The sequence below is a fragment of the Bombina bombina genome, chromosome 2 (assembly GCF_027579735.1).
Source record: "Bombina bombina isolate aBomBom1 chromosome 2, aBomBom1.pri, whole genome shotgun sequence".
In the NCBI taxonomy this organism is placed as follows: Eukaryota; Metazoa; Chordata; class Amphibia; order Anura; family Bombinatoridae; genus Bombina; species Bombina bombina.
In genome coordinates, this window is record NC_069500.1 from 426,951,668 (window position 1) to 426,976,667 (window position 25,000).

A 25,000-nucleotide genomic window follows, 5' to 3' on the forward strand; every position below is an offset into this window, starting at 1 on the left:
CTCTATCATCTCTATCTCTATCTCTATCATCTCTATCTCTATCATCTCTATCTCTATCTCTATCATCTCTATCTCTATCATCTCTATCTCTATCTCTATCTCTATCTCTATCTCTATTATCTCTATCATCTCTATCTCTATCATCTCTATCATCTCTATCTCTATCATCTCTATCTCTATCTCTATCATCTCTATCTCTATCATCTCTATCTCTATCTTCTCTATCTCTATCATCTCTATCTCTATCATCTCTATCTCTATCTCTATCTCTATCTCTATCTCTATCATCTCTATCTCTATCTCTATCATCTCTATCTCTATCTCTATCATCTCTATCTCTATCTCTATCATCTCTATCTCTATCTCTATCATCTCTATCTCTATCATCTCTATCTCTATCTCTATCTATCTCTATCTCTATCTCTATCTCTATCATCTCTATCTCTATCTCTATCTATCTCTATCATCTCTATCTCTATCATCTCTATCATCTCTATCTCTATCATCTCTATCTCTATCATCTCTATCTCTATCATCTCTATCTCTATCATCTCTATCTCTATCTCTATCATCTCTATCTCTATCATCTCTATCTCTATCTCTATCATCTCTATCTCTATCTCTATCATCTCTATCTCTATCATCTCTATCTCTATCATCTCTATCTCTATCTCTATCATCTATCTCTATCATCTCTATCTCTATCATCTCTATCATCTCTATCTCTATCATCTCTATCTCTATCTCTATCATCTCTATCTCTATCTCTATCATCTCTATCTCTATCATCTCTATCTCTATCTCTATCATCTCTATCTCTATCTCTATCATCTCTATCTCTATCTCTATCATCTCTATCTCTATCATCTCTATCTCTATCTCTATCATCTCTATCTCTATCTCTATCATCTCTATCTCTATCTCTATCATCTCTATCTCTATCATCTCTATCTCTATCTCTATCTCTATCATCTCTATCTCTATCATCTCTATCTCTATCTCTATCATCTCTATCTCTATCATCTCTATCTCTATCTCTATCATCTCTATCTCTATCATCTCTATCTCTATCATCTCTATCTCTATCTCTATCATCTCTATCTCTATCTCTATCTCTATCATCTCTATCTCTATCATCTCTATCATCTCTATCTCTATCTCTATCATCTCTATCTCTATCATCTCTATCTCTATCATCTCTATCTCTATCATCTCTATCTCTATCATCTCTATCTCTATCTCTATCATCTCTATCTCTATCTCTATCATCTCTATCTCTATCTCTATCATCTCTATCTCTATCTCTATCATCTCTATCTCTATCTCTATCATCTCTATCTCTATCTCTATCTCTATCTCTATCATCTCTATCATCTCTATCTCTATCTCTATCTCTATCTCTATCATCTCTATCTCTATCTCTATCATCTCTATCTCTATCTCTATCTCTATCTCTATCTCTATCTCTATCATCTCTATCTCTATCATCTCTATCTCTATCTCTATCATCTCTATCTCTATCTCTATCTCTATCTCTATCATCTCTATCTCTATCTCTATCATCTCTATCTCTATCTCTATCATCTCTATCTCTATCATCTCTATCTCTATCTCTATCTCTATCATCTCTATCTCTATCTCTATCATCTCTATCTCTATCTCTATCATCTCTATCTCTATCATCTCTATCTCTATCTCTATCTCTATCATCTCTATCTCTATCTCTATCATCTCTATCTCTATCTCTATCATCTCTATCTCTATCTCTATCATCTCTATCATCTCTATCTCTATCTCTATCATCTCTATCTCTATCATCTCTATCATCTCTATCTCTATCTCTATCTCTATCATCTCTATCTCTATCATCTCTATCTCTATCTCTATCATCTCTATCTCTATCATCTCTATCATCTCTATCTCTATCATCTCTATCTCTATCATCTCTATCTCTATCTCTATCATCTCTATCTCTATCATCTCTATCTCTATCATCTATCTCTATCTCTATCATCTCTATCTCTATCTCTATCATCTCTATCATCTCTATCTCTATCATCTATCATCTCTATCTCTATCTCTCTATCTCTATCTCTATCATCTCTATCTCTATCTCTATCATCTCTATCTCTATCTCTATCATCTCTATCATCTCTATCTCTATCATCTCTATCTCTATCATCTCTATCTCTATCTCTATCATCTCTATCTCTATCTCTATCTCTATCTCTATCATCTCTATCTCTATCATCTCTATCTCTATCTCTATCATCTCTATCTCTATCTCTATCATCTCTATCTCTATCTCTATCATCTCTATCTCTATCTCTATCATCTCTATCTCTATCATCTCTATCTCTATCATCTCTATCTCTATCTCTATCTCTATCATCTCTATCTCTATCTCTATCTCTATCATCTCTATCTCTATCATCTCTATCATCTCTATCTCTATCATCTCTATCTCTATCTCTATCATCTCTATCTCTATCTCTATCATCTCTATCTCTATCTCTATCATCTCTATCTCTATCTCTATCATCTCTATCTCTATCATCTCTATCTCTATCTCTATCATCTCTATCTCTATCTCTATCATCTCTATCTCTATCTCTATCATCTATCTCTATCATCTCTATCTCTATCATCTCTATCTCTATCTATCTCTATCTCTATCATCTCTATCTCTATCTCTATCATCTCTATCTCTATCTCTATCATCTCTATCTCTATCTCTATCATCTCTATCTCTATCATCTCTATCTCTATCATCTCTATCTCTATCATCTCTATCTCTATCATCTCTATCTCTATCATCTATCATCTCTATCTCTATCTCTATCATCTCTATCTCTATCATCTCTATCTCTATCATCTCTATCTCTATCATCTCTATCTCTATCTATCTCTATCTCTATCATCTCTATCTCTATCTCTATCATCTCTATCTCTATCTCTATCATCTCTATCTCTATCTCTATCATCTCTATCTCTATCTCTATCTCTATCTCTATCATCTCTATCTCTATCATCTCTATCTCTATCTCTATCTCTATCATCTCTATCTCTATCTATCTCTATCTCTATCTCTATCATCTCTATCTCTATCTCTATCATCTCTATCTCTATCATCTCTATCTCTATCTCTATCATCTCTATCTCTATCTCTATCATCTCTATCTCTATCTCTATCATCTCTATCTCTATCTCTATCATCTCTATCTCTATCTCTATCATCTCTATCTCTATCTCTATCATCTCTATCTCTATCATCTCTATCTCTATCTCTATCATCTCTATCTCTATCATCTCTATCTCTATCTCTATCATCTCTATCTCTATCTCTATCATCTCTATCTCTATCTCTATCATCTCTATCTCTATCATCTCTATCTCTATCATCTCTATCTCTATCTCTATCTCTATCTCTATCATCTCTATCTCTATCATCTCTATCATCTCTATCTCTATCATCTCTATCTCTATCATCTCTATCTCTATCATCTCTATCTCTATCTCTATCTCTATCTCTATCATCTCTATCTCTATCTCTATCATCTCTATCTCTATCATCTCTATCTCTATCATCTCTATCTCTATCTCTATCATCTCTATCTCTATCATCTATCATCTCTATCTCTATCTCTATCTCTATCTCTATCATCTCTAGCTCTATCATCTCTATCTCTATCATGCTCTATCTCTATCATCTCTATCATCTATCTCTATCATCTCTATCTCTATCATCTCTATCTCTATCTCTATCATCTCTATCTCTATCTCTATCATCTCTATCTCTATCTCTATCATCTCTATCTCTATCTCTATCATCTCTATCTCTATCATCTCTATCTCTATCTCTATCATCTCTATCTCTATCATCTCTATCTCTCTCTATCATCTCTATCTCTATCATCTCTATCTCTATCTCTATCATCTCTATCTCTATCTCTATCTCTATCATCTCTATCTCTATCTCTATCATCTCTATCTCTATCTCTATCATCTCTATCTCTATCTCTATCATCTCTATCTCTATCTCTATCATCTCTATCTCTATCTCTATCATCTCTATCTCTATCTCTATCTCTATCCTCTATGTATATGCACTCACAGTTCAAAAGTGTCTTCCACCAGGGTGCAAAGTCAAATTATTTGTAGAAGATCCAAGCAGGGACTGCACTCACTGGATTTAGAAAATAAATCAATCTTTATTAAACCGTTTAATAAAGATTGATTTATTTTCTAAATCCAGCGAGCACTCAGTGGGCTTGATAGCAAAAGATGTCCTTTATTCAAGTGACGTTTCGGGGCATACTTGAATGAATAAATAAATCGCATCTTTTGCTGTCAAGCCCAGTGAGTGCGGTACTTTGCCTATCATACTGCATGAGCAGCTCAGAACGGAGAACACTTGAAACAAGTAAAGGAGCTTTCAGCATGAAGTATTTTATACTTCATGAATGAAAGTCCCCTTTACTTGGTTCAATGGTCAATCCTAAGCGTTTCACAAACGCTAGGATTGACTTTCACTTTAAAAAGTGTACATACACAATTGCAGAATTTTGGTATCCACGATTTGTGGTTCACTTTTCATTCTACCCAGAAAGCCTTCACATTCTTCTCACATCCCCATCAGCTGTACTCACGCCTTGACTATTTCTAAATCAAATAAGTTTGGCATAGCTGAAATCAATCAAAGTCTTAGCAAAAACATGGTCATATCACGCCCCTGTGTTCTGCATGATACATTGGTCATAATCACCAGTGATAAATTACTAGTGGAAATTAGATGGTATTTTACTAGGCGATCTCCTTTTGAAACAAGATATTTAAAAATTATATTATCATTACTGATCATCAAGTGGCTGAGCAAGTGCAAGCCCCAAAGTAAAAATATATGCTGGGATTTTAGCTCTGAACTAGACAAGCTAGAAACCTTTTAGATTCCATATTACCCATGTGCCTCATATTTGTCAGGCCTGTTATAAACAAATGTTTAACAGTTTTTGAGAGTGTGTGATCACTGAATAAAGGCTGTGCACTGAGCAGAATAATAGATTATGATTTTATAAATTCTTAATCTTTAGATCTAATCTCCCTTACCATCACCCCTGATTCTTACTGAGAGGAGGAGATGCTTGTCATAGTAAACTGACTAAGCATCACTATGGTTTATGCTGCCTGTCTCAGGTGCAGGGCAGGGTTTCTGAACCATGGTCCTCAAGTATCTCCAACAGGCCAGGTTTTCGTTTTAGCTGAACTAGAGCAGAGGTGAAATAATCAGCTGATCAGTAACCATAGTTTCTAACCTGCTTTCACCCATCAGATGATTATTTCACCTGTACTCTAGTTAAGCTATAATGAAAACCTGGCCTGTTGGGGGTACTTGAGGACCGCTACATTTAGCCACCATTCAGCAAGCGCTATCCAGGTTATAAACCAGCATTCCTGCTTTTTCAAATAAAGATACCAAGAGATGAAGAAAATTTGATAATAGGAGTAAATTAGAGCATGTCATTTTTTTTTATCTGAATCATGAAAGAAAAAAACTGGGTTTCATATCCCTTTTTAAAATTCTCAAATAGTTGTTACTTTCCCTAATTTGCTTTACTTATGTTTTTCAGAGACGAAGCAATGCGCAAAGCTGGAGTAGCTCACAACAAGTCTAGCAAGGAGATGGAGAGCCATGTTTTTCTGAAAGCCAAAACCCGTGTACGTATCACTTTTGTTTATTTTTCTCTGCTTTATCCAATAGTTGCCACTGAAATACTTGTTTGTTTAGGTTAATAAAATGTTTGCCAGTTAGATGGCATTATGAAGTAGAGTGGGCTTCTCAACATTTTAATTGCATTATTTAACATACATGCATGGAATGATCATTTGTGCAACAAACAAAATATTAGCTAATTTTAGCTTAATATTGGCCAAAATATTTAGCAGGGTGGTCAGTAAAATCATCCAGGTGATGTGCACATTAAATGAAAGGTTATTTCAGATCCTGGGGAGAGCATTTCTAATACCACCATATTAAAGTGGGTATTTTTTTTAAAGGCACTCACTGTTTTAAAATGTAATTCTTTATCTGTGAATAAAGAATTACATTTTAAGACGGTGAGTGCCTTCCCCTTGCCTACATACATTTATATCTATATATCTACTCAACTTTTTGTGTCATGGTGACTTGCTCATGACTGTGTTTTGTTTTAATTACAGGAGGAATATCTTTCTTTAGTGGCCCGGCTAATCATTCACTTTCGAGACATCCGTAAGTATTGTTTTCTATTTTTCAACTGTAAAATTTGATGTGGGCATATTATAGGGTTGGCACCTCGGCCATGTTTCCTGGACACTTATGAATTTATACATGCTGCAGAGTGTGCAGGTAGGAACATGAATTTCAACCCTGAACAGCACTATTCATATTCCTCACTGCACACCCCGCAGCATGTATAACTCATAAGTATTTAGGAAAACATGACCGAGGTGGCAACCCTAGCATATTAAAGTGATTGGAAACGCTAGGATTTACCATTGGAACAAATAAAGGGGACTTTCAGTCATGAGTATAAAATACTTCATTCTGTAAGCTCCTTTATTTGTTTCAAGCGTTTGCCGGATTTCCTGTACGGCTATTGGCTAAAAGGTTGAAACGTCACCTCTCGGCCAAATAGCGTTCTGCTGTGGGCTGCCTTAGCATCTCAGTGCAGTGAATGCTGCAAACAAATAAAGGAGCTTTCAGAATGAAGTATTGTATAATTCATGACTGAATGTCCCCTTTATTTGTTCCAATTGTAAATCCTAGTGTTTCACAAACGCTAGGATTTACCATTACTTTAAGTCTTTTAACACAATTCATTTTCATTGTGCATTGCATGTGTTCACCCCTTATGGTGTGTTAGAGTGGGAAACTTGGGTGGTGGAGTTTGAGAATTTCTTTGCAAACATTACTTTGCCAGAGCAGTGTATGAAGTACATCGGTAGGGGTGGCAGCAGACCTGCAATCTCCTTATGTGCTGTACCACTGAGCTTTTGCAGTGTGCAGTGGCACATCCATTGTTTTAGTTTGGTAACCTTGGAGATGTGATTCCCAGTAAGTACACTAGGCCATTACATTATTTATCCTCAAGGGCTATAGGCAAACCAAATGTTTTTAGTTTAATCTGGGTTCGAAAATGGGCTGATAAGTAGCAAAAATTGTTATGTATCACTCAACCAGAGGGTTTCATGAACTGTTTTGTGTATCAGTGATTTGTATTACTGGTAACCAAATGATTAAATTATTTGTGTGTGTTACTATAAGAAGTTAATCACTGTATTATGTATGCATAAGAAAACCAAATCCATGTTTTATCAATTTCTTTAAAGGGTCATAAAACCCAACATTTTTCTTTCATGATTCATACAGAGCATACTGTTTTACAAAATCTTTCCAGTTTACTTCTTTTATCAGATAAGCTTTATTCTCTTGCTTTCCTTTGTTGAAGGTGCAGGAATACAAAACTGGGAGCTAGCTGAACATACCAAGTAAGCCAATAACAGTTATATATGCACAGCCACCAATCAGCTGCTAGCTCCTAGTAGTTCTTTGCTGCTCCTGAGCCTACCTCAGCATTCTTTTCAACAAAGAATACAAGGGAACAAAGCAAATTAGATAATAGAACTAAAATGGAAAGTTGTTTAAAATTGTTTGCTCTATCTGAATCATGAAATATTTTTTGGGGGGGTTTAGTTCCCTTTTAAGCTTTTAGTAGAACAAGAACTAGTGGCTACAAGGAAGTCTGGCTTATGTGAGGGAGAAACTTTCACCATCTATATTTGCTCTTTTTGCTTAAACCAGTTAATGCATAGCCACGGAATCACGGTCTATAAGCCCTTCCTTTCAAATGCTACTTATGCGGATAACAAACTTGTTGAATTTAGTTAAACTTATGGTAAAGCCTAGTGTTTGTTAAACTCTAGGATTTACCAGTGGAACGTTCCTTTATTTGTTTGAAGCTTTCGCCACTCTGAGATCTTAGCCAATAGCGTGCTAGTTATCTGGCATGGTGCCAGCTGGCCCGCATGGCTATTGTCTAAGAGGTGGAAACGTCACCTCACAGCAAAATAGCGTTCTGCCGTGGGCTGCCTAAGGAGCTCAGTGCGGCGAACACTTCAGACAAATAAAGGAACTTTCAACAGGAAGTATTTTATACTTCATGACCGAAAGTCCCCTTTTATTTGTTCCACTGGTAAGTCCTAGCGTTTCACAAACGCTAGGATTTACCATCACTTTGAGTATACAAGTACGCCTTGTATAACTGTTCAACTGAAGCATGATGATGACGACAGATGAACGTTGCTACGGCCCAAGTTTAATGAGTCATACTTAAAATGAACAATTTTTTTTCCTTAGTTCATGAGCCATCACGGTTGCAAGTAAGTTAAACAAACTTTGAAGTCTACTATAATTCAGTATCAAGAAAAAGACTTCCAAATAATAGTTGGAAGCTTTGATAACATCATGTCTTTGAAGAAGGGCCTCTAATTTTAAAAGTCATGATTTCTGAATAAATATTTAAAGTCTCTAAAGAAATATTCAAGGAACACAAGGTAGAATGCTTAGCTCAGAACCATGATCTACTGTAAAAAAAGCCACTAGTAGTAAAGTCTTAAAATTACATTGAACCCAAAATAAAATCTGAAAATCGTTCAAGCGTAGCAGAAATCAATGCAGTATTTATTTTTTTAATTTTGCCTGCTTTATCTGTAATCTATCACTGCATTGTGCTTCTCCCGCTCGCCACAGAGAGGCTGGAGAGTGCCCTTCAAATAATTCCTGCTGCAGTTTTTCTGAACATGTTACACATGCTGCGGATTAGTTACATCTGGCTTCTGGCCATGTTAAAGGACCAGTCAACACATTAGATTTGCATAATCAACAAATGCAAGATAGCAAGACAATGCAATAGCACTTAGTCTGAACTTCAAATGAGTAGTAGATTTTTTTATAACAAATTTCAAAGTTATGTATATTTCCACTCCCCTTGTACCATGTGATAGCAATCAGCCAATCACAAATGCATATACGTATAGTCTGTGAATTCTTGCACATGCTCAGTAGGATCTGATGACTCAAAAATTGTAAATATAAAAGACTGTGCACATTTTTTGTAATGGAAGTAAATTTGAAAGTTGTTTAAAATTACATGCTGTATCTGAATCATGAAAATTTAATTTAACCTGAGTGTCCCTTTAAAGGAGCAGTCTACTTGAAAATGTTTGTTTAAAAAGATAGATAATCCCCTTATTACCCATTCCCCAGTTTTGTATAACCAACGCTTTTTATATTTGTTTACCTCTGTAATTACCTTGTATCTAAGCCTCTTCATCTCAGTTCTTTTGACAGACTTGCATTTTAGCCAGTCAGTGCAAACGGGAGTGAGCACAATGTTATCTATATGGCACACATGAGCTTGCACCATCTAGCTGTGAAAAACTGTCAAAATGCCCTGAGATATGAGGTGGCCTTTAAGGGCTTGGAAAGTTGCATATGAGCCTACCTAGGTTTAGCTTTTAACAAAGAATACCAAGAGAAGAAAGCAAATTTGATGATAAAAGTAAATTTGAGAGTTCTTTGAAATTGCATACCCTACCTGAATCATGCAAGTTTGAAGTGATAGTAAATTCTAGTGTTTGTGACACGCTATGATTTACCAGTGGAACAAATAAAGGGGACTTTCAGTCATGACGTATAAAATATTTCATGCTGAATGTTCCTTTATTTGTCTGAAGCGTTCGCCGCGCTGAGCTCCCCAGGCAGCCCACAGCAGAACGCTATTTTTCAGACATTTCCACCTCTTAGCCAATAGCCATGCTGGCATTATACTGGATAGCTAGCACTCTATTGTCTAAAATCACCTCAGTGATAAAATGTCATTCTGCAATGGGGGGCCTGAGGCGCTCAGCGCAATGAATGCTGCAGACAAATAAAAGAACTTTCAGCATTAAGCATTTTATACTTCATGACTAAAAGTCCCCTTTATTTGTTCCACTGGTAAATCCTAGCGTTTCAAAAACGCTAGGATTTATCATCACTTTAATTTTGACTAGGCTGTCCCTTAAACATATTTGAGAGTTTTCAAGAGCTATATTCCTAAATTTTGCCAGCCATGAGTGCTAACTTATTTATGTACAGGGAGGATTCCTGGTTACCTCCAGCGTGCCTTGAACCTGGAAGACTGGCATTTGTGACAATGACTTAAATTTAGCTGCAGATAACTATTTCCCATAGAATATTCATTTATCTGCAGTATAAGGAACACTGAGATTTATTCTTTTAGACATGGTTAGTAAATAGTGGTTTTGCTAGGAAAAGGAGCTCATGGTCTCGTGAAATATAGAACCTGACAGTAGATAAGAACCAAAAAGCCCATCAATTCTACCCATATTACATTTTACTGTTTTCTTAGGATAGCCTTATGCATGTCCCAGGCATTATTGAATTATTTTACAGTCCTTGTAAAATAAACCGAGCAAATGCAAGTACAGTCAGAGGGGATGCCATGAAGCCCAGCATCACCATACAGTCTCTTGCACAATGATGATACCTTTGTTTGAGATCCATCTCCGTTTACATGATTTTGGTTCTTGAAGGAATACATAGATTTTGTCCGAGATAATACCCAGAAAAAGAACCCAATTTGATGGCACATGAGAGATTATGGAATAGTTGATGGTATCATGACTGCTTCACTTGAAGTCTCCGCACTCTGTTTTCCTACCTCCTCTTCAGCTTCCTGAGCACAGTGTTCAGATAGTGTTCAGTGACCCACTGAATTCCAAGGTAGGAGGGGCACTTCAAGGAATTAAAGGGACATGAAACCCACATGTTTTCTTTAATGATTAAGAAAGAGCATGCAATTTTAAACAACTTTCTAATTTACTTCTATTATCTAATTTGCTTTATTCTCGTGATATGCTTTGCTGAAAAGCATATCTAGATAGGCTTAGTAGCTGTTGATTGGTCGCTGCACATAAAGTCCTCATGTGAGTGGCCCACCCATGTGTATTGCTATTTCTTCAACAAAAGATATCTAAAGAATAAAGCAAATTAGATAATAGAAATAAATTTGAATGTTGTTTAAAATTGTATTCTCTTTCGGAATCATGAAATAAAAAATCTGGGTTTAGTGTCCCTTTAATCATTCCTTTGTGTGCGTTCTGAATAATAACTGGGTCTAATAGTGATGTGTGATGTGTTTATGAGAGATTTGTTCACTGGTTCTTAATTTGAAAATACAATTAGTCCAGCCATGATACACACCTTTTTAGCTCCAGAGTTTTGTAATGTTACTCTCTTGTATTTTGTTTCCAGATAACAAGAAGTCCCAGGCAAATGCAAGTGGTAATTTAAATTTCTTTCACATTTCTTGTTTTTGTTTTGTGTTTTTCCTTTGTGAATCCAAAGTCTGACTTTTTTTTTTTTCTTTCTTCATATCAGATCCTATGAATGCCCTGCAAACCCTGACCGGGCCACCACCTGGTGGATCGCAAGGAATGGTCATGGGTGTTCGCCCTCCTGGACCCCAGATGGGTGGCATGGGTGGGATGCCTCAGATGCCCCAGCAGATGAATATGCCTGGGCAGCCTCAGCCTGGGTCATCAGGAATGGCACCACATGGAATAACTGGTGTGTCTGCAGGAAACCAACCTAGTAAGTACTTACTGTTGTCTAGAACCTATTGTACAGATTGCCACTGATTGACTGTTTTAGCTGTCCAATTTTTAAATAAAGGGGAGCACAAGGAATTAAAGGGACAGTAAACACCTTTTAAGATTTATATATAAAATGTTTAATTATGCATAATGAAACAACTTTGCAATATATTTTCTGTATTTATTTTGTCCCCATTTTAATGTAATTTAGCTCTGAAATAGAGCTATTTCTATTTCTGACTTATCAAGGCTAACCCTGCTGTATAAATGTCCCTAATTGGCTTTAGCAAATAATAAATGCAAAACAATTTACTTTATACTAATTTTATGGCTGTGACTAGCCTTGTTGTTGTCGCTGGGCTAAAGCCCAGATTGGCTTCTCCAAATAAGGCAAATGGTGGGTGCAGTTTGGATAGTGCAAAATAACTGTAGTAAAAAGGATGTTAATTACAAGGTGTTTGCCATCCTTTTATTCAGTGGTGACTGTGTGTTTGTTTGTGTGTGTGTGTGTTGTTTGTGGTATCATTAATTGTTTTTGTGAATCATATTTAATTTCATTTAAGCAACAATTGTTTATATATTTTGGTGATCTCCATACATCATGCTGTATTATTTTCGAGCATATATTATAAATGCACAATTTAATCCATTGATTGGAATAGCACAAGTTATGTTCATTTATGGGTCAGTGTGGAGAGTCATAAATGTCATAAGTATACCTATTAATCCATTTCCAACCAAAACTGAAAACTACTTGAGGTGGACTTCATATTTATCAAAGGTTATTGTACTGAGAGATGTTGTAGAGGCTGTTGGTTTAAAGATGTAACTTGGGATCAACTATTAGGGGACACATTATTATTATTATTATTTTTATAGGGTAGATGTTTTACTTGACAATTGTATGCTGTATCCCAGTCCTCTGTATTTTCTATTAATGTGTAAATATGTACTCTGCCTTTTGCTCTTTAGCTCCTCTGCAGCTGCAGCAAATGGCACAGCAACAGCAGCAGCAGCAGTTTCAGCATCAACAAGCTGCTTTGCAGCACCAACAACAGCAGTTTCAGGTGGCCCAACAAACTGCAATGCAACAGCAACAGCAGCAGTTTCAGGCGGCAGCAGCAGCTCAACAGCAGCAGCAGCAGCAGGCACAGCAGCAACAGCAGCAGCAGCAGAACCAGCAACAGCTCCATGCAGCTGCACAGCAGCAGCATATACTGAAACTGCAGATGCAGCAGCAACAGACCCAGCAGCAAGTAAGAGATTGTCAGAGATCAAAGGTGTCAGTTATAACACTGAATTCCCCCAGGGGTGGGGGCTATACATGATTATGATGTTAGATAAGAACCAAAGGCCCAAATAGTTTGCCCATATTTCCTAGAAAGTATGAGCTTAATTAGTCTGTAGGATATCTTTGTGCTTATCCCAGGCATTCTTGAACTCACCCACATTGTTTGCCTTTACCACCTTAAATCAACAACATTTTGTGAAGAAAAAAAAAATGCACTGCTACTGGAAATTGAACCTTTACTCTGTCTAATACTAGCCAATACTCTGTTAAGCCAATTTCCATGTATATAATGTTGCAGAATGCATTACATCAACAAAAAAGACTAACAATTTAGGTTATAGGTTTGCAATTGGATGCTATGCCTCAATTCATTTTTTTTCTTCCTGCAGCAATTACAACAGCAGCAACTTCAGAGAATTGTGCAAATTCATCAACTGCAACAGCAGCAACAGCAGCAGCAGCAGCAACAACAGCAAACTCAAGTTATGCAGCAACAGCAGCCAATGCAACAACAGCAACAAATGCAGCAGCAACCACAGCAAGTGTTGCAGCTTCAAATGCAACAGCAACAGTTGGCACAAAGTCAACAGCAGTTACTTCCTTCACAACAGCAACAACAAACTATGGTATCATCAGGACAGGGTCTGCCAGGGCAGATGCCCCCACAAGTTATGTCTGTAACCCTCACACAACAGCAGCAACTGAAAATGCTTCAGGTATTTGCCTGACATGAACAAAAAGAACTGGCATGTGATGAGTTAACCTAGATGCACTACATTTCTTTTAATTGGTTGGTGGAAATGTTAAAATGAGAAATATTAGGTTTGTTTTTTTACATGCACTTAATAAAAGTAAGAAATCTCTTTTTTTGATCAAAGGTGAGAGCACAACAGGCTCAGCAGCAAGCTCAGCAGCAGGCACAGCAGCAGGCTCAACAGCAAGCTCAGCAGCAGGCTCAGCAGCAAGCTCAGCAGCAGGCTCAGCAGCAAGCTCAGCAGCAGGCACAACAGCAGGCTCAGCAGCAGGCTCAGCAGCAAGCTCAACAGCAGGCACAGCAGCAGGCACAACAGCAGGCAGCTCAGGCCCACATGGCAGCCACAAGTGGGCAGGTAAGTGTTACGGAAAACTGAGGGCTTCTTCCTCTGCATGGAATTGGGTTTCTAACTGTAATGGAAACATTTTAAAGCAGCAGTGCAGAATTGTTTTTTACTAGAAATTATTGTTCACTGTCTGAAGTAAAACCCCCCACAAAATGCTTGTAAATATTTGCAATTAGATACAGTTAACCATACTCTGTTAATTGTGCACCTTAGAAACCAAGCTGTTTAAAATCCTTTAGTAAAATTTCTTGTGCAGTTCAGTTTGAGAGTTTATTTTAACTTGCACTGCTGCTTTAACTATGGTTCCCATGTGGTGAGATTATAAGGCTGCTGGTTGGTAATGAGCACTCTGCTGTGTTGATTGACCTACTGTGCTATATACTATAAAAAGTTGATTGGTAACAGAAGGTCCTGACAACTTCTCTTCAAATGTTAAAAATGTCTTCGTTAGTATTTAAAGATAAGCAAAATATTCTTCATATTTTTTGCTTATGGAGGCAGCAATCAGTTTAGCCACAGTAACCTGCATATTACAGTTCATTTACTTTATATTTAACAGATCTTTTTGCCAACTTAATTGCTTCACCTTGAGGATCAGAATTCTAGGTAGAAGTTATTAAATAGATGCAGTCTACAAAACCCAGGCAGATTTGACTATTCAAACAAGCCCCCACATTTTGTGTATTGGGCTCTACTAAACGGATAAAAGTTTGAATTAGGAGTTTGTGTCTTGTGCTTCTCTGCTATAACAACTCCCATTATAGCCTCTGCCTAAAAGCCTTGGCCATACCTGCTCTCTGCTTGTGTTGATTAATTCTTTTGTTGTGTTCACTGCATGTGTGCTCTTGCAAACTTGTTCTATATTTACAGTACATTAAATGCTTTCTGAGGTACGACAGGTCTAAAACATAATTGAGCTTTATTTAGGTTTTCTCTTTTGGTCTTCGGTTTTAATCTCAATATCGTCGTCTCTTTACCGTGTGGTTCCTAAAGTAGGTGTGTCAGCTCCCACCTTCCTCCTCCAACATACTTTAAAGTATGCTTAACTTGAAAGTATCAAAGCGGCTCAAAAATCATTTCCTAAAGCTATGTATATTCAGTATGTTGTTGCAAGTGTGCTGCTCTCATTTGAGAATAAAGCGTAACCTGTCGTTTTGGCTTTTACTAAGGAAAAGTACATTTTCTGCTTGTCCCCCTACAAATGGCCATTACTGGAAGTGCTGAGGCATCTGGACCTTGAAGGTTTATTACAATATGGAATTGACATTATCTGAATAGTGGTTGCTAACAAATATTCTAGACATCTAACGTTCTAACAAAATTGTAGAAGATTCTTATGTTGTAAGGTGCATGTAGATTTGACATAGTATAGCTGTAGGTCACTTTTCTTGTATATAATAATGCATTCTTCACTGGTGAGAGATCTTGCAGTGTGCTACACATATCCTGAAAGGAGTACCAAGCACTCAGCTGGGGCTGATGGGACATAATACAAAACTCAACTAGAAATTACTCTCTCTTACTTAGGTTCTACTATGTTGCTAGCTTTGTGGGATATATATTGATAAGATAAACATTTATGTACCTACTAAGATTCAACAGGGATGCCAACTGAGTGGTGGTTGTATTGCTGGTGCTTTTTGCTGTGGTTTTCTAGCTTTTAGTGCAGGTTTCTCTTGCTTGGGATGCTGCTCAGTACTCTGACTAGAATGCAGCGTGCTTCTGGGGCCTCTGGACCTGCATGTGCACACCTCTTTCCTATCCTTCGCACTGCATTTCTTGTTTTACGTTTGTCTGTTGTCCCTCTGTCCTCAAAGATGATCACCGCAGCTATGGCCAGAGGTGGGATGACAGTAAGACCACGGTTTCCGCCCACCACCACCACGTCTGCCACGCCTCCGAGCTCCGTCCCTTTGGGAGGACAGCAGATCCCACAGGTATTGATTTCTTGTGGGTGCCTGAGCTAAGATAAGGTCTGTGGTTTGCTGCAATCTCACATGTTGTGTGTGACACCCTCACCTCTGACCAGTGTCAGGAATATTATGTCCTTTTTTTTTAAAAAACAAAACTCAGAACCTTGAAGGCGATCTTTTTTTTTTTTATTGACAATAAGAGTAATATTTATTTCTTATTAGTCCTGTTCTATTCTTTAAAATGTTCCGTTTGTGTACTCCATGGAACCCTCATTAAATGTAGTCTTGTTTTAATTTACAAGCAATATGACTTTCAGTAAAATACACAGACTGGGCTTTGTACAAACTCAGTTTATAGTCTGCTTTTTACCTTAGTTATGTAGCACTTGCTGTATTCTTTTGTAACATGTAACCTTTATCCTTGCTCCACCTGTATAGATCCTGCTTGCTTGCCTGCCTCAGCAGCTGTGTCATTATAATAGTGCAATTGATCAAATGTGACCTTGTAATCGCACAAAATTTAAGTTTAGAATAAAGAGTAGTAGAAGGAAATTATCCAGGGAAGCACAAGTAGACATTACATCACAGCTGACGGACAGGCTTATAGTAAATGTGTGTAAAAGAACAAGACGTGTAAGGCAACTTATAAGATGGATGTTTTCAGTGCTGCACAAAGAGTAGTAATATAGCTATGAAGTGTCAAGTGAAGTACAATTTGTGACCTTTAAAGGGGCGCAGTACACACTTATAATAGAAATTGCTTAAATAGGTGTAGTGAAACGACTTTGGAATATACTTTCGTTATTTAGTCTCCTTTTCCAAAGACAATTGCAAGTGTATACAGTAGACTTCACAATGAAAAAGCTGGACATAAAATAAACGTTTTAAAAGATATTTAGATGATAACTTTAATAGCTGTAAGGGAAAACAATGTTGCCCTTTTAAAAACCCTGCTCTTTTCCCCATACTCTTATTTACTTATTAAACATGTTATCTCTAAATCACTTTTGTTTACACACTTTATAACCTTTTATGATTTTACAGTAAAGTACAGAAATTGACAGTTGGGAAGGCAGATGGTTTTCCAAAGCAGAAGCATGTGTAGTAGGTCTAAAATAGTCTGTTTAGTTCTAGGTAATAACCACCTAGTCTATTTTTGGAGATGGTGAAGACATTTAGCAAACAGTTTTCAAAAGAATATTAGCTAAGTTGAATGTACACTGTACTTGCATTTGGCTTCCAATAGGGCCTTTCAAAATGTATTACAATCATTCTTTTTTTTTTTTTTTTTCATTTTCTGAAAATTCATTGTTCCTGTGCTGAATAATTTCAGTCTTGTAGAGGCTTCACTAATGGTTTTGCAGTAGCCACCCCCCCCCCCCCAGACTGATCTTTCATGTGTGTGATATCATTTTTTTGAGTTTAAAGTCCCTTTATTGGTAACATTTTACTGCTACTAATATTTTTAGAATGATAGTTTATGTACTCTTCATTCTTCGGATTGTGCTGAGGGGCACTGTAGAAACAATACATACTACTATTAATAAATATATTTAGCAGACTGTTAAATATATCCGATTCAGTCCACAAAATTCATGTGGTTCAATATTAATACCAAATAGTAGTCCAAATGTTTAGTCAGTGAACTTGCCTGTCAGCTCTCTTAGTAGTGTTAATCATCTCACCAGGAAACCTGATCTAAAAATGAAACAAGAATGTGCCTCATAGGGTGGTAATGTTAAAACAAAGTGAAGAAAGCAGAAAGCTTTTCTCTTATATGTGAAGCAATCAATAGTGCTATTCAAGCATGCTGGGTCCTTTTAAGTTCCCCAGGTGAGTTTCCATCTAGTCACTGGTGGAGCTGGTACAACCTCCATTACTCTAGATACTCAGTACATCTCCACTTCTAATCAGAAACTTGTGTCTAGAACCATAGTTCCTCACAACTTAGTTTGTCTCCCCTATCTATGGGAAACCTTGCTTTTGGACTTGCTAAACCATCAGCAGTAATAGTGTAATTTAGATGTAGAAAATGAAAACCAAATAATTTCCTTCAGGATTAATATAGAAGATACAATTTTAAAACCATTTGTACTAAGATTATTACGGCAACTCTAAACTTTGTAAGGTTCTGTATCATAGGGGAAAAAAATAAGTTACATTTATTTAAGTCGGGAACCTGTGGAAGACAGATAGAAGAGGCGCCTCATGGGACAAGTATCGTCTTAGACAACATAGGAGAGCAGTAGCAGCGGACCCCCCCACAGAGTGTTACTCACAAGAGCGGCGGTACAACCGTGTACCCAGACAAACAGGACAGAACCAAAAGTCGCCCGTCAGACAAGCGCAAGCTCGATATGCTACAGCAGACGTCACTCGGCAGACAGCGTCAGAGTCGACCCAGCAGAGGAGCCAATGGGGTGGATGGAAACTCTGCACAGCAAACCTCCACAGAGGAGTCAGGAACAAGACCAAAATTGCACTAACGGCAACAATATTAGAAAACAGGCAGGTGTGATATACTCAAAGAAACATTTATTGAGTATGAACAGATAAAAACATGCGTCCAGCAACGCGTTTCTCAACATAGTCGTTTCATCAGGCTGATACTAATACATGGATATACCTGCTCTATTTATAACACACCTGTGCCAATCACAAAGAGTTCCAGCTGCTGACACACCTCTAAGTAAAAATAACTTAGTGATAGGATGTTAATCAATAGGGAGGTGTCTAAGGAGCCGGAGCTGAGGATGGACTTAAAAAATAACATACTTGAAAAATGAATATACATTAAAACATTCTGGATCAACAGTAATTATTCAAATTTAATCTAATCATGCAGAAATCATTAGCATGCATATCAAACATAAAATAAAATTAAATATTCCTATAACGACCTAAAACCTAATAGATTAAAACATCGAATCGCACAAAATCGTGACTCGATGTGTATATATATCAGTACATCATCATAATCGAGTATCAGTGGAAAACTTGAATCAAACAAGTATTAAATAACCAGAAAGGTACTATTAAAAATCCGACATTGGCTGCTAGTATGCCAGGGAGGCTATATGACAGTGGCTATATATATATGTGGGGGGGGGGGGGAAATAGGAGGAGGGACGGGAGGGGGGGGGGTGTGGGGGAGTGGAAGTGGGGGCGGGGGCAGGGGGATAAGGGGGGGGGGAATTGGAGGGGGGACGGGATGGGGGGGGGGGAGAGTGGAAGGAGGGGCCGGGGCAGGGGGATAGGGGGGCGATCAGAAGGGAAGGTGTGAGTATCGGGATCAGACTAAAGATTCCAACATAGAGTCAGAGGGACATAAAGGGGCAATATGCAGGTCCATATGATTTAGTTTCCTATATACATCTACTATTAATGTGACTAAACTCATCAATGGTGCTTAAGCGGACAAAATTTGGCATTTTATTACCATTTGCCAAAGATACACAAAAACCCCTCATGCCCACCAGGTCGACCAATTATAGCGGGGATAGGCAGTTTAACTGACAACGTATCCTCATACGTTGATCACTTTCTGCAGAAATATGTCCGGGGTCTCGAATCTTATATTCAAGATTCCACAGACCTCCTTAAGAAATTAGAGGGACTGAATATCACACCTGACTTGGTGTGGATCACCTGTGATGTTCAGGCTCTATACTCAAATATTGCACATAATTTGGGTATGGAGGCAGTGTCTGAATTTCTGGACCAAGATTTTTATCTATCTATCAACCAGAAAGAGTTTTTACTACAGCTCATTTCTTTCATCCTGGAGCACAACTATTTTGTGTTCCAGGACGAATTTTTTCTTCAAACTAAAGGTACTGCCATGGGTACCAGGTTCGCCCCTAGTTACGCAAATTTGTTTATGGGTCATTTTGAAAACCGCTATATCTATGACTCTCATTTTGGGGCGAGCCTGGTATTCTATGGCAGATATATTGACGATTTGATTTTTATATGGAGGGGCAATGAGGAATCAGCCATATCTTTTGTGGAACACTTGAATTCCAATGACAGGGGCGTGACTTTCACTAGTTCAATAAATAATAAATCAATTGTATATTTGGACCTGAATTTAAGCTTTAATGAAGGTAAGGTGACTAGTACAACCTATTTCAAAACGGTTGACTGCAATAGTTATTTGGACTTCAAAAGTTGTCATTTCCATGCTTGGAAACAAAATATACCATATGGTCAGTTCAAACGTATTCCCGCAATTGCAGCACGTTATCTGACTATGATTCTCAAAGTCAGGTCTTGAAGGAACGTTTTCTGGAAAAGAACTATCCACTTAATATTATAGATAAAGGTTACAAAAGGGCTAGATTAGATGATAGGAACGGGTATTTTACAAATTCAAACAAACATTTGGGACAAGAAACTAATAATTTTAATGAAAATCCTCTTTTTATTACGCAATATAACTCTAATCATGAACTGATTAGAAATGTGCTGGTTAAACATTGGGACATTTTGACTAAGGATCCCATTTTGGGTAAGTCGATAGGTACCAAACCAAGAGTTGTCTACAGGAGAGCTCCCACTTTAAAAACCTTGCTTGCTCCCAGCAAGATAGTGAAACACAAGAGACAACCAGCTCCTATAACATCTAAACCTACTGCACCAATTTTTGGTGCTTTTAGATGTAGAGTGAGCAGATGTAAGATGTGTCATTCGATTGACACCAAACAAAAAACTTTTCGATCTACTATCACTAATAGATCTTATTCTATTATTGGACATATTTCCTGTGCATCAACTTATGTTGTATATCTTCTCACCTGCTTGTGTGGCATCCAATATGTGGGTCGAACCTGTAGGCGGTTCAGCACTAGGTGGTCTGAACATAAACGTAATATGAGGAAGAATTACAAGCACCATAGCGTCTCTAGACACTAACATCATACACAATGGTGACACCAATTGCTTCTCTGTGACCCCTTTAGAACATATACCTAAATCCTATATTTATAATAGGTACTTTAGATTAAGACAAAGAGAAACGTATTGGATTCACGTTTTGAAATGTATGCATCCAGATGGGCTAAATTTGTGTATTGACATAGCAGCTTTCCATTAACTAGGGCCTATTATTAGAGTTGTCCACAGTCACCTCACTCCATCTTCATCTTATTATCTAGTCTAGTTAGCGACTGTATCTAATGTCCGCTTAAGCACCATTGATGAGTTTAGTCACATTAATAGTAGATGTATATAGGAAACTAAATCCTATGGACCTGCATATTGCCCCTTTATGTCCCTCTGACTCTATGTTGGAATCTTTAGTCTGATCCCGATTCATCACACCTTCCCTTCTGATCGCCCTCCCATCCCTTGCCCCCGCCCCCACTTCCACTGTCCCTCCTCCTATTTCCCCCCCCACATATATATATAGCCACTGTCATATAGCCTCCCTGGCATACTAGCAGCCAATGTCGGATTTTTAATAGTACCTTTCTGGTTATTTAATACTTGTTTGATTCAAGTTTTCCACTGATACTCGAATATTATGATGTACTGATATATATACATCGAGTCACGATTTTGTGCGAATCGATGTTTTAATCTATTAGGTTTTAGGTCGTTATAGGAATATTTAATTTTATTTTATTTTATGTTTGATATGCATGCTAATGATTTCTGCATGATTAGATTAAATTTTAATAATTACTGTTGATCCAGAATGTTTTAATGTATATTCATTTTTCAAGTATGTTATTTTTTAAGTCCATCCTCAGCTCCGGCTCCTTAGACACCTCCCTATTGATTAACATCCTCCCTATTGATTAACATACTAAGTTATTTTTACTTAGAGGTGTGTCAGCAGCTGGAACTCTTTGTGATTGGCACAGGTGTGTTATAAATAGAGCAGGTATATCCATGTATTAGTATCAGCCTGATGAAACGACTATGTTGAGAAACGCGTTGCTGGACGCATGTTTTTATCTGTTCATACTCAATAAATGTTTCTTTGAGTATATCACACCTGCCTGTTTTCTAATATTGTTGCCGTTAGTGCAATTTTGGTCTTATTCCTGACTCCTCTGTGGAGGTTTGCTGTGCCGAGTTTCCATCCACCCCATTGGCTCCTCTGCTGGGTCGACTCTGACGCTGTCTGCCGAGTGACGTCTGCTGTAGCGTATCGAGCTTGCGCTTGTCTGACGGGCGACTTTTGGTTCCGTCCTGTTTGTCTGGGTACACGGTTGTACCGCCGCTCTTGTGAGTAACACTCTGTGGGGGGGTCCGCTGCTACTGCTCTCCTATGTTGTCTAAGACGATACTTGTCCCATGAGGCGCCTCTTCTATCTGTCTTCCACAGGTTCCCGACTTTCATCTACAACTTTCCAAGAGAGCTGCCTGGATTGCCGTTGCTGAATCCGCCACCTTACACCTGTTTGTGATCATTTGCGCACTTCCATAGAGACTCCATTTGTTCTCTTATATCTTGTTACATTTATTTAAACCTCTTAAGTTCGAATTACATCACTGCACATGGGGAGGTCAGCAAGCACCGGGAAGGACCACAGGGCTTAAGGGAGCTAGATGGTGGGGGGTTTGGTATGGTATTCAAACACCAGATCTCAGCTCCGTTAATCCCTAGAAACCACCAAGACCCACCATTTTAAAGCTAATTATAATAATACACTAGTTTTAATGCACTTCACACCCATATGCCCTTATAACAGCCCATAAAAAAGGCCTAAATTCCCCCAAGAAACCCCTTGTTTTAAAGCCCATCTTTAAAATAAAGAACCTTTATATAAGTTTTAAAAGCCAGGTGATCACTGTGGTAATAGTGATCACCTGGTGTGTATAAATGTCCATTTATTTGCATAGAGGCTCATTGGAGCCCCTATGTGCACATCAACACTAACTAAAGGACCCTATTTATGACTCTCCATAAAAAAAATAGAGATTTACAATAAGTCTGGGTTTCTTATTTGAAAATGGTCTACAGTTGTGCCTAAATGTCTAAAAACTGCAAAACAGCTCAGGATATGGGTGGAAATGGCTTAGCAGTTAAATGGTTAAAATATTAAAAGCAATGCATTCCTCAAATCAAATAAATATGTGGACACCTGGCTATCCTCTATGAGCTTGGACATCCGATGCCAAAACTACGGGTATTAATATGGAGTTAGCTGTTCTTTTGCGGTTATAACAGCCACTATTCTTCAGGGAAGGCTTTCACAACAGCTTGGAGCGTGTATGTGGGAATTTGCATCCATTCAGCCAAAAGACCATTTGGTACTGATGTTGAATGACAAGGTCTCACTCGCAATCAGTTTTCTAGTTTATCCCAAAGGTGTTCAGTGGGGTTGTTGCTCCTAGATGCTTCCACTTCACAATAATGGGACAGACATAGTAGGGCAGAAATGTCAAACTGCCAATGATTGTCAATGGAGATTTCATGGCTATGTGCTGGATTTATTTTATACCTGTTGGCAATTGGTGTTACTGAAACACTTGTTCTCTCTCTCCTCTCTTTACACTCTCGCTCTCTCTTGCTTTTGCAATTAAAGATACTGTGCAAACAAGGAGCTGTGGAATATAGGATTGTTACAGTAATTATCTAACAGGATTTCCACACAACCTTGTTTACAGTCTCTTTTGTTGCCTGTTTTATATCTGTTGCTAGTTGTCGTCAGGAAGGAAAAATCATAAAGAGAAAACTTAAGTTTTTAAACTTCGCCGTGCCCATTACTTTATAGAAACTCAGTGGAATTTAGAAAACAAACAATTTTCAGTTAAATTACATGAAAAAGGTGTAAAATAATAAAAGTATATTGCAAAGATTTTGTTTTTTCCTACTACGTGTAATGAAACCTTTTATATTACAATATAAAAGTGTTTAAAGAGACTGTCTACACCAGAATTGTTATTGTTTAAAAAGATAGATTATCCCTTTATTACCCATTTCCTAGTTTTGCATAACCAACAGTTATATAAATACACTTTTTACCTCTGTGATTACCTTGTATCTAAGTCTTTGCAAACTGCCCCCTTATTTCAGTTCTTTTGACAGACAACCATTTTAGCCAATCAGAACTGGCTCACTGGTACTCCACGTGCGTGCGCACAGTGTTATCTATATGAAACACATGAACGAAAACCCTCTAGTGGTGACAAACTGTCAAAATGCCCTGAGAGAAGAGGTGGCCTTCAAGGGCTTAGAAATATGCATATGAACCTCCTAGCTGTAGCTTTCAACTAAGAATACCAAGAGAACAAAGCAAAATTGGTGATAAAAGTAAATTGGAAAATTGTTTAAAATGACATTCTCTATCTGAATCATAAAAGTTTATTTTGGACTAGACTGTCCCTTTTAATGTCCTTTTTCAAGCATAGGCCAGATATATACAACTGACACTGGCAATTTTTATTGTTTTATGATGGCTATAAATAAAGAATACTTATATTGCATGAACTTTGCTATTAAAGGGACAGTCTACACCAGAATTTTTATTGTTTTAAAAGATTGATAATCCCTTTATTACCCATTCCCCAGTTTTGCATAACCAACACAGTTATATTAATATACTTTTAACCTCTGTGATTATCTTGTATCTAAGCCTCTGCAAACTGCCCCTTTATTTCAGTTTTTTTGACAGACTTGCAGTTTAGCCAATCAGTGCCTGCTCCCAGATAACTTCACGTGCACGAGCACTGTGTTATCTATATGAAATACATGAACTAACACCCTCTAGTGGTGAAAAACTGTTAAAATGCATTCTGAAAAGAGGTGGCCTTCAAGGTCTAAGAAATTAGCATATGAACCTCCTAGGTTAAGCTTTCAACTAAGAATATCAAGAGAACAATGCAAAATTGGTGATAAAAGTAAATTGGAAAATTGTTTAAAATTACATGCTCTATCTGAATCATTAAAGTTTATTTTGGCCTAGACTGTCCCTTTAAGAAAAATTGCAATGCAATGTAGGAATTTCATAAATTGAATTATAAAATCAACTCTCTATGTCTCGGTC

The 25,000-nt window shown here is 37.5% G+C and overlaps 1 protein-coding gene across 3 annotated transcripts in view; it reads left to right on the forward strand.

The window, feature by feature from the left end:
• MED15 (mediator complex subunit 15) overlaps positions 1–25,000 on the forward strand; it is a 138,964-nt gene that overhangs the window by 8,247 nt on the left and 105,717 nt on the right. For 2 of the 3 annotated variants that reach the window (XM_053701979.1, XM_053701980.1), the window contains exons 2-9: positions 5,628–5,715; positions 6,217–6,268; positions 11,357–11,386; positions 11,483–11,695; positions 12,670–12,953; positions 13,378–13,704; positions 13,867–14,097; positions 15,906–16,025. In XM_053701979.1, coding sequence (XP_053557954.1) covers positions 5,628–5,715; positions 6,217–6,268; positions 11,357–11,386; positions 11,483–11,695; positions 12,670–12,953; positions 13,378–13,704; positions 13,867–14,097; positions 15,906–16,025 — 1,345 coding nt within the window. The remainder of the gene's footprint in view (positions 1–5,627; positions 5,716–6,216; positions 6,269–11,356; positions 11,387–11,482; positions 11,696–12,669; positions 12,954–13,377; positions 13,705–13,866; positions 14,098–15,905; positions 16,026–25,000) is intronic. The other variant, XM_053701981.1, reaches the window with a different exon arrangement.